This window comes from Hemitrygon akajei, chromosome 1, assembly GCF_048418815.1.
Source record: "Hemitrygon akajei chromosome 1, sHemAka1.3, whole genome shotgun sequence".
NCBI classification, from domain to species: Eukaryota; Metazoa; Chordata; class Chondrichthyes; order Myliobatiformes; family Dasyatidae; genus Hemitrygon; species Hemitrygon akajei.
The window spans coordinates 222323612-222341738 of NC_133124.1; the positions used below are offsets into that span (position 1 = coordinate 222323612).

An 18127-nucleotide genomic window follows, 5' to 3' on the forward strand; every position below is an offset into this window, starting at 1 on the left:
TTTCCCTCTGCTAGCCTGCAGGTCATCCTTGGGCAAGGTGTAACACCTATCCGATCAGGGTCACGTGAAGCCATGGGAGCAGGTGGTGGATGGTCATATGAGCAGCTGGTGCAGATCACAAATCCTGGTTATGTGACCACTGACACCAGGCAGACAATCTCTGAAGGGTATTGATAATGGCTGGGATCACCCATTTTGTAAGATGCTGCCCAGAAAAAGACAATGGCAAACCACTTTTGTAGAAAAATTTCAGAGGACAATCATGGTCATGAATAGAGAAAGGAATGGGAATGCAGCATTTAGGGGGTCTTCCCCACAGGTAGCGATCCCTTGCAGATTAGGAATGTGTGGAAGACCATGATCGCCCACATCGTACGACATAGCACATAATGATGATGATGAAAGAGGCTGAATGGTCATGCTCCAAATGAAGTCAATACCTCTCAGGATCTGACTCAGGATGGAGCCAACAATGTGACTGTATAACCTGGTGAGAAAACTCATTCACAGATTAAGCTAGAAAGCTAACCTTAAACTCGACAGCCACCTCACAGATTCAAAGACCTTGGTTCAGTCCTATGCTATTCAATGCTGTTGTCTCTCTGGAGTTGCACACACACAGACAAGGAGCAGAAGTAGGCTACTCGGCCCATCAAGCCTACCCTACCATTCACTGATAATGGCTGAGCTTAGCCGGCCTTAACTCCTTTTCTCTGTCCATTCACCAGAACCACAATTCTTTAATCTTTCAACTATTTATATATATCTACCACCTTTAACCTATGCAGTGGTCTGACTTCCAGCACCCACTGGAGCAAGGAACCCCAGGTGTTTACTGCCTTCTTGGAGAAGCTTCAAATGGCCAGCTGCTTATTCTGAAGCCACGCCCCCTTGTTTGTAACTCATCTTCTAGAGAAATCCAGCCTATCAAGGCCTCTGAGTATTTTATATGTTTGAAGAAGGACATTTGTCATTCTTCTAATTTCCAAGGAATGCAAAACCAAATTTTCCAGCTTGAAGACAACCATCTTATCCCAGGAATGAGCATGGAGAATCACATTTGCACTGCCTCTAGTGGTACTGTATCCTTTGTTTAGTTAGGCTGACCAAACCTGTGTCTCCCCAAAACCCTGTACAACTGTAGAAACCCTCCCTATTCTTAAACCCCAACCCTTCACAATAAAGTCCATCACACTATTTATCTTCCTAATGTCTTTTGGACTTGCTGTTCTTCTTTGCGATTCATGAACTAGAACATCTCAATCGCTCTGAACTTCACTCATTTGGTGTTTTTATGATAATCAATATTTTACACTTTTACACTTTTGACACTTCCCATCTTAAACTCCACTGCTCAGTTTTTCACCTGAACGTCTGATCTGACTATGGCCCTTTGCAGAATGAGATTGGCCTTCGATAGATTTCTTAGGTTAGTTTTATTTGTCACGTGTACATCAAAACATTGAAACGAAGTGAAATGCATTGATTGCAGTCCACAATGGGTAAAACCCAACCCACTATTGAGCATCTACACAGAGTGCTATCACAAGTAAGCTACATCGATCATAAAGGACCCTCAACACCCAGTCCATGCTCTCTTCTTGTTGCCGCCATCAGGAAGAAGGTACAGGAGCCTCAGGACTCTCACCGCCAGGTTCAGGAACAGTTATTACCCCTCAACCATCAGGCTTTTGAACCAGAGGGGATAACTTCCCTTGCCTCAACGCTGAACTGATTCTACTACCTGTGCACTCATTTTAAGGACTCATCATCTCATGTTCTCTAGTTATTGTTTATTTATTTATTATTATTATTATTTTCTCTTTTGTATTTGCAGTTTGTTGTCTTTTGCATGTTGGTTGTTTGTCCATCTTGTTGGGTGAAGTCTTTCATTGATTGATTCTTGGATTTACTGTATATGCTCACAAGTAAATGAATCTCAGGGCTGTATGGGATGGCATATGTGTAGTTTGATAATAATTTAACTTTGAACTTTGATCTTTTGAACAGCCAACATAGCTCAAATTTATGTTGGGCACCCTACAAGTATCACCATGCTTCTGGTATCAACATAGCATGCCCACAACTTACGAACCCTAACCATTTAGAATGTGGAAGGGAACTGGAGGACCTGTGGGAAACTCATATAAACTCCTTACAGAGAGCGGTGGGAATTGGAGCCTATCACTGGTGCTAACCCAAACTTCCACCCCTCCTTCTTCATTTCTCATTCCCTTTTCCCTCACTCTCCGCATCTCCTTACTCACCACTCTGGTGCTCCTTCCCCCTGTTTTCTTTCTTCCATGTCCTTCTGTCTCTGTCACCTATCAGCTTCCCAGTTCTTTACTTCATCCACCCCTCCGGGTTTCACCTATCACCTGGTACTTCTCTTTCCCTTCCCCCACCTTTTAAATCTACTCAGTAGATTTTTTTTTCTCCAGTCCTGTTTTGGCCTGAAACATCGACTGTACTTTTTTTTCTATAGGTGCTGCTGGTTCCTCCAGTATTTTGTGTGTGTTGTATATGTAAGCAAAGACTGACAAAGACCCAATGTGCAAAAGAAGACAAAAGTGCAAATAAAAACATCATAATATTAAAACAGGAGTCCTTGAAAGTGAGCTTGTAGGTTATGGAATCACAAACAAGAGAAAATCTGCAGATGCTGGAAATCCAATCAACACACACAAAACACTGGAGGAACTCAGCAGGCCAGGCAGCATCTAAGGAAAAGAGTAAACAGTTGACGTTTTGGGCCAAAACCCTTGATCAGAACTCAGATTATGGAATCAGTTCAGTATTGAGGAGTATGAAGTTATCTACGTCGGTTCATGAGTCTGATGGTTGAGGGGTAATAACTGTTCCTGAACCTGGTGGTGTGGGACCTGATGGTTGTAAGATAATAACTGTTCCTGAACCTGGTGGTGTGGGACCTGATGGTTGAGGGGTAATAACTGTTCCTGAACCTGATGGTGTGGGACCTGATAGTTGAGGGGTAATAACTGTTCCTGAACCTGGTGGTGTGGGACCTGATGGTTGAGGATAATAACTGTTCCTGAACCTGGTGGTGTGGGACCTAAGGCTTCTATACCTCCAGACAGATTGTTGTAATGAGAAAAGGACATAGCATGAATGGTGGAGTCAGGGACCTCCAGTCTCAGGAATTTGGTTCAATAATAACGGTGAAGGAAATCTTCAAAGAATATGGATGTTTCCCACTGCAATTGCTTTAAGTGCATTTGGGCACAGAGGAAGGAGCTGATGTTTATTTTAAGTCTAATCATGAAAAGTAAGTAATTTGAAAGTGTCAATTTACTTTTCTTTAGCAAGAGCCAAATTGATCATTGGAAGAGAATTGAAGTGCTTTAGTGAGGCGGTGCATCTAATCACTCTGTCTCTCTTTATTCCTTTCAGGTGATGACTTGTATGAAAGCTCCCCTTATGAGCCCGTTAGCTCACGTCTCTCTGACATATCTCGACTTGCTGCAATCAGTTCAGGTAAAGGAAATAAGATTCCTTTGAACTTCTCTTCAAATGTTTTCTATTTTCAAAGAGGGAAATGATTTGGAGATTTATTAAAGAATAAGTATCCAGCAGTATTAAATCCCACAGATTCAAGTTAAGTGGCTAAATCCCACTATAAAATACCATAAACGACAGAACAAGCCTTGTAATCCCTTGCAATAGAAATAGAATTTGGTCTTGTCAGATGGTAGAAAATGTTGGCCCAGCTCAGGGCTGCTGCATTTGCTGCCTATTACTGATGGGAGAGATTAGGTCAGACCTTCCAGGGTTTGGGGTGTGAATGGACAGATGGGACAAAAGATCCCAACTTTGTAGGGTTGATCAGGCATTTGTCGTCTCCTCCTCTGGTTTAGCTTAGGGTCATTTTATGAGCTTCAGATTAAACAATCCTAAATTTGATCTGCATTAGCGACACTTTAAAGCTGCATTGTTGAAATAGACATAACTTATGGTTGTTGAAAATATGGATGTATTAGCGACCTCCAAGGAGGGAAGTGATATGATCTGAGTCTGGTTGCTTAACTCTGTTAATTTTTAATACCAGGTACTGATATTATTTAATTTAACTTAATTTTATGTGAAGGTACAGTGTGGAAGTCATGACAAGGCAAGGGTTAAGGTAAATGTCTAAGTAAAGATGATTTAAAGGTATTGTGCTGTCCACCCAGACAAGAAAGGTGTTTGAAGAACATCGCTTCCCTCTGCACAGCAAGGGACCAGAGCCATTTGACATACTGAGATGAGATAAGAATGCAAAAGAATGGTTCTAGGGTGACACATACTATTGATCAGTTACTTTAATTCTGAAGTATTTGATGCACCATCAATAACTTCTCTCTGAGATGTAAAGGCGAGATATCGGCTTTTATTGACTGGAGGCAGGAACAAGCAGTGGTTGACCACCATACTACATCCTGGAGACTGAGGGCCAGGCTCAGGCCTCAATTGCCTTTATACCGGGGTCTGTGGGAGGAGCCATGGTCAGTGGGAGGAGCCACAGGAGCAGTCAGCAGGGGGCGTGTCCAGACAGGTATATGTAGTTCACCACAGTATTATTAGATAGATAGATAGATAGATACTTTATTCATCCCCATGGGGAAATTCAACATTTTTTCCAATGTCCCATGTCCCATATTAGCCTTTAACATGAAGATTGTATTGGCTGTTATTACTGAATTGTCGTAGTGTGTTTGGCGATTAATCATGTAAGGAATGATTGCACAAGGCTACCAGCTGCTCAAGCTACAGAACTGCTAGTCAATTCTCTATAAAAATAGTTTTTCTTTGTTCAAACTTCAGGACAGTTTGTTGATGGGGCTGGGTCGTTCTCCTTGTGTACAAATACAGTAAATAAAGTGTGATTGAAGAACGAGTAAGTTGTCAGAGTCCTGTTCACCGGAGACGACACTAATTCTAGTCAATGAGGCGCTTGATGTCCACATCTTAGTTTTCATCAACAGACCGTGAGCATGTGTTAAAATACCACTTAGCTATCATACAAAAACAACTTAGATTTAAGTAGAGCTCTGACTTCAGCAGATTGTACCAAGGTGTTTCACAAGTGCTTCAGGTAACATTTGACTGTACTCCAAATGGTGATATTAGGGCAAAGCATGTAGGGAGAACTCGGGTGCTCACTAGAGTTTGTGATGTGACTGCTGGAGGTTATGATTGGGGAGGTGATGAAGTCATTGAGTTTCCCTCATGATCCTGGGAACCAAGTACCACTGGCCTCTTCAGACGGGCTGAGTTTTACTGACAATGAAAAATGCAGGTTTCTCACTCTGTCCCCTGTGGAATGTTTCCTTGAGTACATTCCCGCAATCAATCCTCTTTTTTTCTGTTTTTCAGAGGACTAGAACATAAAAGCAAGGATGTGATGCTGAGGATTCATTAGGCATTGGTCAGACCACATTCGGAGTAGTGTGTGCAGTTTCGGGCCCCTTATCTAAGAAAGGATGTGCTGGCATGAGAGAGAGTCCAGAGGATGTTCATGAGAATGATTCTGGGAATGGAAGAGTTAATATATGAGAAGCATTTTATGGCTCTGCGACTTTACTCACTTGAATTGAGAAGAATGAGGGGGGAATCTCACTGAGATCCAATGAGTATTGAAAGGCCTAGATAGAGTGAATCTGTAGAGGATGTTTCCTAAGATGGGGTAGTCTAGGGCCAAGGTACATACCCTCACAATATGAGGATGTCCATTTAGAACAGAGAGTAGGAGGAATTTCTTTAGTCAGAATGTAGTGAATCTGTGGAAGGTAGTGAATCTTGACTGTGGATGCCAAGTCCTTAAGTATATTTAAGATGGATAGGTTCTTGATTTGTCAGGATGTCAAAGGTTATCAGGAGGAGACAGGAGAATGGGGCAGAGCGGGATAATAAGATGATAAGATATAGGAGCAGAAGTAGGCCATTCGACCTATCGAGTCTGCTCCGCCATTCATTCATGGGCTGGTCCAATTCTTCCAGGCATCCCCACTCCCCTGCCTTCTCCCCATACCCTTTGCTGCACAGATTTATCACCCTCTGACTAAAGAAATTTCTCTGCATCTCTGTTCTAAATGGATGTCCTTCAATCCTGAAGTCGTGCCCTCTTGTCCAGGACTCCCCAACCATGGAAAATAACTTAGACATATTTAATCTGTTCAGGCCTTTTAACATTTGGAATGCTTCTATGAGATCCCCCTTCATTCTCCTGAACTCTAGGGAATCCAGCACAAGAGCTGCCAGATGTTCCTCATACGGTAACCCTTTCATTCCTGAAATCATTCTCATGAATCTTCACTGAACCCTCTCCAATGTCAGTATAGCCTTTCTAAAATAAGGAGCCCAAAACTGCACACAATACTCCAAGTGTGGTCTCATGAGTACCTTATAGAGCCTCAACATCACATCCCTGCTCTTATATTCTATACTTCTAGAAATAATAAATCAGCCAACAGACTTGATGGGCTGAATGGCCTAATTCTGCTTTTATGACTGATGGTGTATGGTCTGTTATTTTAAGTACTTTTCATCAAAACTCCTGTCTTTCTTCTGTCAAATTCAGTCGACAAATCTTTTGCAGCTCTATCTGAACTCAAATAAATGCTTTTGAAGTGTTGTGAATGGAAATATTGGCTCCAATTACAACACTGATAATTAAAAAGAAAAATTATTCCACATTATTATATGACTTTTTCTGATTATCCTGGTCTCTTGATGCAGGCAGGATTTTAATCAAAGGGGTTGTTCATTTATTAGAAAGCTGCTTTAAAGGAACATTTTAAACAGATAGAATCAGCTGCCCTAGCATTGAACTAAAACTCCAATTACAATTTCAGTCATCTACTCACAACGATGGTAAGATTCTTTTTATTAACATGTAGACAGGTGCCATCTTGTTGATATAGGTAGTCAGCCTCTAATGACACCATATGTTTAGTGCCTGGCTGCATCTCTTAAGTTTCTCCTTGTAGAGCAGGCTTGGAAATTGGATGGTTTCAACCAGTTGTATGATACCCGTGTCTCAAACATGAGAAGGTCTTTTGATTAACACACACAAAATGCTGGAGGAACTCAGCAGATCAAGCAGCATCTGTGGAGAGGAATAAATTGTCAATGTTTCAGGCTGAGACTTTTCATTAGGATCCTAATGAAAACCTGGTTTATTACACAACACCCAATCCCAGAATGGCTACTCTAAAAAGCCATCACACTGGCATTCTACATGTTTACTCTCTTTAGATCAGGTACCATCCTGATTTTCCCAATCTACCTGTTGTTTGAAATCCCCCATGATTATTGCAACATTGCTCTTTTCTATCCCATATGGTGGAGGGGAACTGGTTTGGTCTGGTGTCCAGAAAGAAATGGTAAGGATAGGAGTCTCTTAGGAGGCAGTCATCATAATATGGTTGAATTCATACTGCAACTTGAGAGGGAGAAACACAAGTCACATGTATCAGTTTTGCAATGGAATAAAGGGAATTACAGAGGCATGAGAGAGCAGCTTGCCCAGGTACACTGGCAGGGATGATGACAGGACAGGTGGCTGAAGTTTCTGGGAATAGTTCCAAGGGGATATGTCCCATGGAGGAAGAAGTTCTCAAATGGCAGGTGTTTGCAACCATGGCTGACAAGGGAAGTTAAAGCCTACATAAAAGCCATGGAAATGGTATATAAGGAAGCTAAAGTGATTGGAAAGTTGAATGATTGGGAAACCTTTAAAATCCAACACAAGGCAACTAAAGAAAGCTATATGAAGGTAAAAGATAAAATATGAAGACAAATTAGCTGATAATATAAAGCAGGATACTGTAAGTTTTTTCAGTTATATAAAGAATAAAATAGCAGGTGAGAGTTGATATTGTGCCACTGGAAAATGATGCTGATGAGGTAGTAATGGGGGACAAAGAAATGGTAGATGAATTTAATAATTACTTTGTTTCATTCTTTACTGTGGAGGACACTAACAGTGTACCAGAGGTCCGTGAGTGTCAGGGAGCAGGAGTTGGTGCCATTGCTATTACAAAGGAGAAAGTGCTAAGCAAACAGAAAGTCTTAAGGTGGATAAGTCACCTGGATCAGATGGGCTACATCCAAGCGTCCTGAAAGAGGTTGCTGAGGAGATAACGGATACATTGGTCATGATTTTTCAATAATCTCTTGATTCTAGCATGGTCCCAGAGGACTGGAAAATTGCAAATGTCATTCTACTCTTTAAGAAGGGAGGAAGACAAAGAAGAGGAAGTTATAGACCAGTTAGCCTAACCTCAGAAGTTGGAAAAGTGTTGGAGTCTATTATTAAGGATGAGGTTTTGGGGTACTTGGAGATGAATGGTAAGTGAAAGTAAGCATGGTTTTTGACAAGGGAAATCTTGCCTGACAAATCACAAACAAGAAAAACATCTGCAGATGCTGGAAATCTGAGAAACACACACAAAATGCTGGAGGAACTCAGCAGGTCAGGCAGTGTCTATGGACAGAGTAACACACACAAAATGCTGGAGGAACTCAGCAGGTCAGACAGTGTCTATGGACAGAGTAACACACACAAAATGCTGGAGGAACTCGGCAGGTCAGACAGTGTCTATGGACAGAGTAACACACACAAAATGCTGAAGGAACTCAGCAGGTCAGACAGTGTCTATGGACAGAGCAACACACACAAAATGCTGAAGGAACTCAGCAGGTCAGACAGTGTCTGTGGACAGAGTAACACACACAAAATGCTGGAGGAACTCAGCAGGTCAGACAGTGTCTATGGACAGAGCAACACACACAAAATGCTGGAGGAACTCAGCAGGCCAGGCGGCATCTATGGAAAAAAGTACAGTTGATGTTTTAGGCCAAAACCCTTAGGCAGGACTGAAGAAAAATAGCTGAAGAGTAGATTTAAAAGGTGGGTGGAGGGGGGAGAGAACCACCAGGAAAAAGGTGAAACCTGGAGGGGGAGGGATGAAGTAAAGATCTGGGAAGCTGATTGGTGAAAGAGACTGAAGGTCATGGACCATGGAAGAAAGAAAAAGAGAATGAACCATCAGAGGAAGGCAATGGATGGACAAGGAGATGAGGTGAGAGAGGGAAAGGGGGATAGGAAATGGAGGGGGGGGGTGGTTTGGGGTCATTATCAGAAGTTTGAGAAATCAATGTTCATGCCATCAGGTTGGAGGCTACCAAAATGGAATGTAAGGTGTTGTTCCTCCAACCTAAGTGTGGTTTCATCAGGACAGTGGAGAAGGCCATGGTTGGACATATCAGAATGGGAAGTAGAATTGAAATGGGTGGCCACTGGGAGATCTCACTTGTTCTGATGAATGAAGCTTAGCAAAACGGTCTCCCAATCTACACTGGGTCTCACCGATGTACAAGAGGCCACACTGGGAGCACCAGACTCAGTAAATGACCCCAACAGACTCACAGGTGTATGTTTAGGGTTCTGGATGGTAGTGAGGGAGGAGGTGTAGGGGCAGGTGAAACACTTGCTTCACTTGCAAGGATAAGTGCCAGGAAGGAGATCAGTGAGAAGGGATGAATGGACAAGGGAGTCGCATAGGCAGTGATCCCTGTGGAAAGCAGAAAGTGGTGGAGAGGGAAGGATGTGCTTGCTGGTGGGATCCTCTTGGAGGTGAAGGAAGTTTCGGAGAATTACGTGCTGGACGCTGAGGCTGGTGGGGTGGTAGGTGAGGTCAAGAGGAACCCTTCGGGGTGGTAGGAGGATGGGGTAAGAGCAGGCATGCGTGAAATGGAAGAGGTGCGGTTGATGGCAGCGTTGATGATGGAGGAAGCGAAGCTCTTTTCTTTGAAAAATGACCTCTCATTCATTCTAGAATGAAAAGCCTCATCCTGAGGGCAGATGCAGTGGTAATGGAGGATTTGAGAAAAGGGGATTGTGTTTTTACAAATAGTAGGGTGAGACGAGGTGTAGCATAGATAGCTCTGTGAGTCCATGGGTTTGCAATTGACATCGGTGGATATGCTTTCTTCGGAAACAGAGACAGTGAGATCGAGAAAGGGGAGGGAACTGTCGGAAATGGACCAGGTAAATTTGAGGGCAGGGTGGAAGTCGATGAGTTCTGCAGGGGTGCAGGAAGCAGCACCAATGCAGTTGTCAATGTAGCATAAGAAGAGTGCGGGATGGTCACCAGTGTAGACTTGCAACATAGACTGTTCCACATAGCCGAAAAACAGGCAGGTCTAGCTGGTGAGTACCCATGGCTACCCCTTTTGTGTGAAGGGGGTGGGAGGAGTCAGCGGAGAAATGATTGAGAGTGAGGACAAGTTCCGCTAGGTGGAGGAGAATGGTGGTGGAGGGGAACTGGCTGGGGTCTGGCATCCAGAAAGAAAGGGAGAGCTTTGAGGCTTTCCTGATGAGGGATGGAGGTATATAGGGACTGGACATCCGTAGTAAAAATAAGATGATGGGGTCCAGGGAACTTGAAACTCTTGAAAAGATCAAGTGCGTGTGAAGTGTCACGGATGTAGGTGGGAAGGAACTGAACTGGGGGGGATAAAACAGAGTTGAGGTATGCAAATATGAGTTCAGTGGGGCAGGGACAAGCTGAAACAATGGCTTTACCTGGACAAGCAGGTTTGTAAATCTTGTGTAGGAAATGGGAGGTGCAGGGTGTGGGAACTATGAGGTTGGTAGCAGTGCATGGGAGATTCCCAGAGTCAGTAAGGTTGGCGATGGTGTGGGAGACAATGGCCTGGTGTTCCTTAGTGGGGTCCTGTTCGAGGGGTAGGTAAGAGGAGGTGTCTGAGAGTTTTCCCTGGGCCTCAGCAAGGTAGAGGTCAGTACGCCAGAATACTCCAGCATCTCCCTTGTTTGCGGGTTTGATGGTGAGGTTAGGATTAGTCCTGTTCGAGGGGCAAGTAACGTCCACTGTTCTTTTTCCATAGATGCCGCCTGGCCTGCTGAGCTCCTCCAGCATTTTGTGTGTATCTTGCTTGACAAATCTGTTAGAATTCTTCCAGGAAGTAACAAGCAGGGTAGACAAAGGAGAGTAGTGGATGCCATTTGCTTAGATTTCAGAAGCTTTTTGATAAGATGCCTCACATAAGGCTGCTTAACAAGGTAAAATCCTATCATGTTACGGGAAAGATACTGGCATGGATAAAGGAATGGCTGACAGGCAGGAGGTAGTGAGTGGGAATAAAGGGAGCCTTTTCTGGTTGGCTGCCAATGACTAGTGATGTTCCTCAAATGTTATTGGGACTGCTACTTTTCACAGTGTTTGTCAATAATTTAGATAGTAGAATTGATAGCTTTGTGACAAAGTTTGTGGATGATATGAAGATAGGTGGAGGGTTAGGTTCTGCTGAGGAAGCAATGTAATTGCAGCAGAACTTAGGCAAACTGGAAGAATGGGCAAATAAATGGCAGATGGAATACAGTGTTGGGAAATGCATAATAATGCATTTTGGTAAAAGGAACAATATTGCAGACTATTTCCTAAATGGGGAGAAAATTCAAACATCAGAGCTGCAAAGGGACTTGGGAGTCGTCATGCAAGACTCATCGAAGGTTAATTTTTCAGCTTGAGTCTGTAGTAAAGAAGGCAGATGCAACGTTGGCATTTATTTCAAAGGGAATAGAATGTAAAAATGAGGAGATAATGCTGAAGCTTTATAAGACACTAATCAGGCCTCACTTGGAGTATTGTCAACAGTTTTGGACCCCTTATCTAAAACAAGGAAGTGTTGTCATTGGAGAGAGTCCAGAGGAGGGTTCACGGGGATGATTCCAGGAATGAAGGGGTTAATATACGAGGAGTGTTTGGTAGCTTTTGGGTCTGTACTTACTGGAAGTCAGAAGAATGTGGAGGGATCTCATTGAAACCTACCGAATATTGAAAGGACTAGATAAGATGGATATAAATAGGATGGTGTGCGGGTGTCCAGAACTGGAGAGAACAGCCTCAAAATTGAGGTCCAACCTTTTAGAACAGAGTTAAGGAGGAATTTTTTTTAGCCAAAGAGTGATGAAACTGTGGAATGCTCTGCCACAGACCGCAGTGGAGGCCAAGTCCTTGGGTCTATTTAAAGCAAAAGTTGATCATTTCCTGATCGATTAGAGCTTCAAAGGATATTGTGAGAAGGCAGATGTATGGAGTTGAGTGTGATCCAGGATCAGCCATGATGGAATGGTGGAGCAGATGCGATGGGCTGAATGGCCTAATTTTTATGGGCAGAGGAAGGATCAGCTATGATGGAATGGTGGAGCAGATGTGATGGGCTGAATGGCCTAATTTTGCTCCTAGCTGTTGTGGTCTTATGGTCTAACCATGGGGTCCTTTATCAGTACTACAGTTCACTTCTACCCCCTCCCCTTGTCTTCTGAGCTAGAGATCTGGTTGCTGTAGCTCTCCCCAGTAGGTCATCCCTGACAAGAGTGTCCAAAACGGTATACTTATTATTGAGGGTACTCTGTACTGGCTGCCCATTTACTTTCCTTCTCCTGAGAGTCACTCAATTACCTGCCTCCTACAACCTAGAGATGACTACCTACCCATTGCTCCTATCTTCACTTTCTCAGTTTCCCCTATGAGCCGAAGATCATCCAGTTCTTTAACAAGTCCTCCGGGGAGCAGCAGCTCTGTGCACATGGTGTAGATGTGCTTATCTGGAGGTTGGAGGTCTCCCAAAATTCTCACATTTCACACAAAGAACACAACAAGCCCCCTGGAGCCATTCTCACTGCTTTAACTGTACATTAACAGAGAAAGAATGAAGAACGAAGGAGAAGAACCTCACCAGATACTTACCTCGCCCAAGCCTGTTTTCACCAAATCATTATCAGCCAAAGCCTTTACACTTTACACTAGTCCACACCAACAATGGCCAATTCGCTTGTCCCTCCTTCATTCTTATTTGGCTTTGCTAATGATTCACAATTTGATTGGAGCACTGAAAAACACTGAAAGCCCATGAACACTCCCTTTTAAATCTCACATACTGAACTTTGAGTCATCTCCTCTCTCGCTCCTGATTTGATTTGGCTACTGGAAAACACCAAAAGCCCGCGAACAGTCTTTTTAAAATCTCGCTCACTGACCTTTGGGTTGTCTCCTCTCTTGCTCCTGATTTGACTGGACCACCAGAAAACACAGAAAGCCTGTGAACACCCCTTTTAAATCTCGCATACCGAATTTCTGGGTCATCTCCTCTCTCGCTCCTGATTTGATTTGGCTACTGAAAAGACTACCCATACTGGGAGTCTCTGAATCACAAAGACAGAGGTACAGCACAGTTACAGGCCCTTCTGGCCTGACACATTCTGCTGCCCAATTACACCCACGTGACCAATTAAATTATGAACCCATAAATCTTTGGAATGTGGGAGGAAACTGGTTCACTTGGGGGAAACCTATGTGGTCATGGAGAGGATGTACAAAGGAAAGTATGAGATGTCCTGCTGAAGGGTCTTGGCCTGATACGTTGACTGTAATCTTTTCCACAGATGCTGCCTGGCCTGCTGAGTTCCTCCAGCATTTTGTGTGTGTTATGAGGTGAAAAGTGAGAGGTTTGGAGGAGTTCTGAGGGGGAAATTGTAATTGTAATCTTGTAATGTAAAGGATTACTTGTCTATTGAAAGCTGCTTCAACTGTGCCCGTCATCAATTGGGCTGTTTAACGGATGAAACAGCTCTTTCCCATTGTTTGTCTTGCGCGCCATGGCACTGGGGTCCAGTTTTGGGCACCTGAAGGTCTTTCCTTTGTCTCCGGGGACTCACCTTCATGTGACCAGTGCTGAAGAACCACTGGAAAATTCTGCCACAGATACAGGAAGGCCCACTCTGACTCTTAGTTACGTATCTGCTTGTTGAATAATTAGTTTTGTAATTGTGTAACTTGTGGAGTCTTAATGAGGTGCTTGTTGAGTTTGAAGTGTTACTGAATGTTTAGTATTGTAGCTTGTATAACTTAGTGGTTTAAATGTTTGATCAAACATTTTATTGTTTGCAAATAAATGGTTAATATGCTTATTAGTAATCAGTGTCCTCTGTCTCACTTGCCAAACCTGTGAACTTGCTTCCTCGTAACAAACCTGGAGCATTCTGCTTGATGAAATGTTGAAGCAGGAAAATGGGACGATAAGCACAGTGGGATGAAGGGCCTGTTTCCTGGCTGTACAGCTCGAAAACTCCATCATCCGGTGTCTGATGTCTGATTTTTATCTGATATTATCCCTTACCTCAGGAGTGTTTGATGAAAACATGCACGGTGCTTTCTGTGTACCAAGAACCTTCCAAGAATCCTGATGGAGAGTTTCTTGATCATCAGCGTTCCCAATTGATGTCTATGTCAACATTTAATTTCTGACTGCAAATAAATTATTCAAGATTAAAGCACTTTGATTAAATGTCTGATTTAATGGCTATTTGCCTTAATTTGTTGAGAGTCTGCTGCTTGCCCATTGGCACTCTGCCTATGTAGGAATGCATCAGTGACTTGCCAGGATAAGCACAATGGGGAAGATGCTTCATCGGAAATCTTCCCCAGTCGTTACTTGCAAACAGGTCGTCACTTCAGCATCAGGCGATGATGCAGTTAATGTGCTGTCACACCAGAGGAACAGACTGCTCTTTATAGATCCAGGAAAAGAAGTGTACTTTGCTAGAAGGCATAAAGGCATAAACTATTTTTGAAATGGGGAGTGAATTCAGAAATCAGAGATGCAAAGGGACTTGGGAGACATTGTGCAGGACTCCTTAAAGATTAGCTTACAGATTAAGTCAGTAGTGAGAAAGACAAATGCAGTGATAGAATTCTTTTTGAGAGGACTGGAATATAAGACAATGCAATGCTCCTCAGACAGGATGAAGAGGTCAATACTTCCCAATGCCATTAGGCTTTACAATTCTACCGCCAGGACTTAAGAACTTTTTAAAAGCTATTATTAATGCTTTTTGAGACGGTGATTTAGATGCATATCATATTTTTTTACTGAGTTAAGTATTGTATGTAATTAGTTTTGCTACAACAAGTGTATGGGACATTGGAAAAAAGTTGAATTTGCCCATGGGGATGAATAAAGTATCTACCTATCTATCTATCTATCTATCTATCTAAGAACAAGGATGTCTTAGAATATTATGAGCAGTTTTGGGCTCCTTATCTAAAAGAAAAGATGTGCTGGCTTTGGAGATGGTGCGGAGGAGGTTCACAAGAATGATTCAGGAATGAAAGGGTTAATGTCTGAGGAGTGTTTGATGGCTCAGGACCTGTACTCGCTGGAGTTTAGAAACATGGAGGCAGGGGTGAATCTCACTGATGCCTGTCAAATATTGAAAGGTCTAGACTGAGTGGATGTAGAGAGGATGTTTCCTACAGTGGGTGAGTTTAGGACTATAGGACACAGCCTCAGAATAGAGGGAGGTCCATTTAGAACAGAGATGAGGATGAATTTCTTTAGTCAGAGAGTGTGAAATTGTGGAATTCATTACCACAGATTTCTGTGGAGGCCAAGTCATTGGGTATATTTAAAAGAGGTGGTTATAAGTTCTTGGTTAGTCAGGACGTCAAAGATTACGGGGAGAAGACAGGAGAATGGGGTTGAAAGGGAAAATAAATCAGTCATAATGGAACAGTGGAGCAGACTTGATGGGCCAAATGGCCTAATTCTGCTCTTATGTCCATGACCACAAGATATAGGAGTAGAATTAGGCCATTTGGCCCATCAAATCTGCTCCACCATTTCATCATAGCTGATCCAACATTCCATTCAGGCTAATCTCCTGCCTTCTCCCCATATCCCTTCATGGCCTGGCCAGTCAAGAAACTATCAACCTCTACCATAAATATACATAAAGACTTGGCCTCCACAGCTGCCTGTGGCAAAGAATTCCGCAGATTCACCACTCTCTGGCTGAAGAAATTTCTCCTCATCCCTGTTCTAAAAGGATGTCCCTCTATTCTGAAGTTATGTCCTGTGGTCTTAGACTCTCCCACCATAGGAAGCATCCTCTCCACATCCACTTTATCAAGGCCTTTCACCATTCGATAGGTTTCAATGAGGTCACCCCTCATTTGCCTGAATTCTAGTGAAAATGCTCTTTATATGACAAGCTATTCAATCCTGAAATCATTTTCATGAAACTCCTTTGAATCCTCTCCAGTTTCAGCACATCCTTTTCTAAGATAAGAGGCCCAAAACTGCTCTCAATACTCCAAGTGAGGTCTTACCAGTACTTTATGATGTTTCAGCATTACATCCTTGCTTTTAAATTCTAGTCCTCTTGACCTGTAGTCTAAATTTTACTGTTTTTCATTGTGGATCATTACTGGCCTAATTTTATTATTTACTGAACATTGAAATGCTCACTGACTCATGTATATTTAACGTGCCTGAGCTTCCCTCTGATAACACAAATTTTGAACAGACGCTGACACACTAAAGGGGTCTGTCTCAGCTGTGTCCGCACTGGAATGGTGTTAGTTTTCACATGGGTAATGGATAGAATCAACTTCTGTCTCAGCAAGGTCCTGGACCCATTGAAACTTGTCTATCGCCACAACAGGTCTATGACAGATGTGATCTCATTGGCTCTCCATGCAGCCTTGAATCACCTGGACAATTCAAACACCTAGGTCAGGATGTTGTTCATTGACTATAGCTCAGCATTTAACACCAGCATTCCTACAATTCTCATTGAAAAGCTACAGGACCTGGGCTTCTGTACTTTCCTCTACAACTGGATCCTCAACTTCCCAACTTGGAAGACCACAATTTGTGCAGATCGGTAATAACATCTCCACCTTGCTGACGATCAGTACTGACAAACCTCAGAGTTGTGTGCTTAGCCCACTGCTCTTCTTTTTCTATACCCATGACTGAGTGCCCAGGTGCAGCTCAAACGCCATCTATAAATTTTCTGATGATACAACCATTGTTGGTAGAATCTCAGATGGTGACGAGAGGGCATACAGGAGCGAGATATACCAGTTTGTTGAGTGGTGTCACAGCAACAACATTGCACTCAACGTTAGTAAGGTCAAAGAGCTGTTTGTGGTCTTAAGAAGGAGTAAGACGAGGGAACTCAAACCAATCCTCATAGAGGGATCAGAAGCGGAGAGAGTGAGCAATTTCAGGTTCTTGTGCGTCAATAGCTCTGAGGATCGAAACCTGGTTCCAACATATTGATACAGCTATAAAAAGGCAAGATAGCAGCTATATTGCTTTAGGAGTTTGAGGAGATTTAGCTCATCCCTAAAATACTCAAAAACGTTTACAGATGCACTGTGGAGAGCATTCCGAGTGGCTTCATCACCATTTGGTGGTGGTGTGGCAGCCCAACTGCACAGAATTGAAATAAACTGCAGAGTGATAAAATTAGACAGCTCCATCATGGGTACCAGCCTCCACAGTAAGTAAGGCATCTTCAAAGAGCGGTGCCTCAGAAAGGCAGCGTCTATCATTAATCCTCACCATCCAGGACACGCCCTCTTCTCATTGTTACCATCAGGAAGGAGGTACAGAAGCCTGAAGGCACACAATCAGTGATTCAGGAACAGCTTCTTCCCCTCTGCCATCCAATACCTAAATGGACATTGAACCCATGAACACTACCTCACTACTTTTTTAAAAAGTTCTATTCTTGCACTACTAATTTAATTTAACCATGTAATATTCATATACTTACTGTAATTCAGTTTTTTTCTATATTTATCATGTACTTCATTGTACTGCTGTTGCTAGGTTAACAAATTTCACAACATATGCCAGTGATATTAAACCTGATTCTGATTCTGAAATTGTGTGTGCTTTCGTAGAGTCAGCACTGTGTTTCTGAGAGCTGAAATCCTGAGCACATTTGCTTTCAATACGTCACAAATATCAGAAGAAACATATTTTCTCACCTTGAGGGGTAGTTATACACCTTCTCGACAGTGTCTGAATACAGGAGGAGGTGTTAGTACCCAATGTGAGTTACACAGGAAAAGTAAGGCATTTAGACCTCTATTCATGGTGTACGCAGGAAGAGCCAGTCCAGATGCATTGTAGGAGCTCAGCCTGACTGTCATCAACTGTCCACTTCCCTCTATAGCTACTACCTGATCTGCTGAGTTTCTCCAGCATTTTGTGTGTTATAATGGTAGATCATTCAGCTATATCA

At 42.9% G+C, this 18127-nt stretch overlaps 1 protein-coding gene across 1 annotated transcript in view; it reads left to right on the forward strand.

Moving 5' to 3' along the window:
* The window catches only part of gfra2b (GDNF family receptor alpha 2b), a 383259-nt gene that overhangs the window by 84539 nt on the left and 280593 nt on the right, over positions 1 to 18127 (forward strand). Inside the window, exon 3 of the mRNA XM_073062021.1 lies at positions 3412 to 3495. Within this exon, the coding sequence (XP_072918122.1) occupies positions 3412 to 3495 (84 nt within the window). The remainder of the gene's footprint in view (positions 1 to 3411; positions 3496 to 18127) is intronic.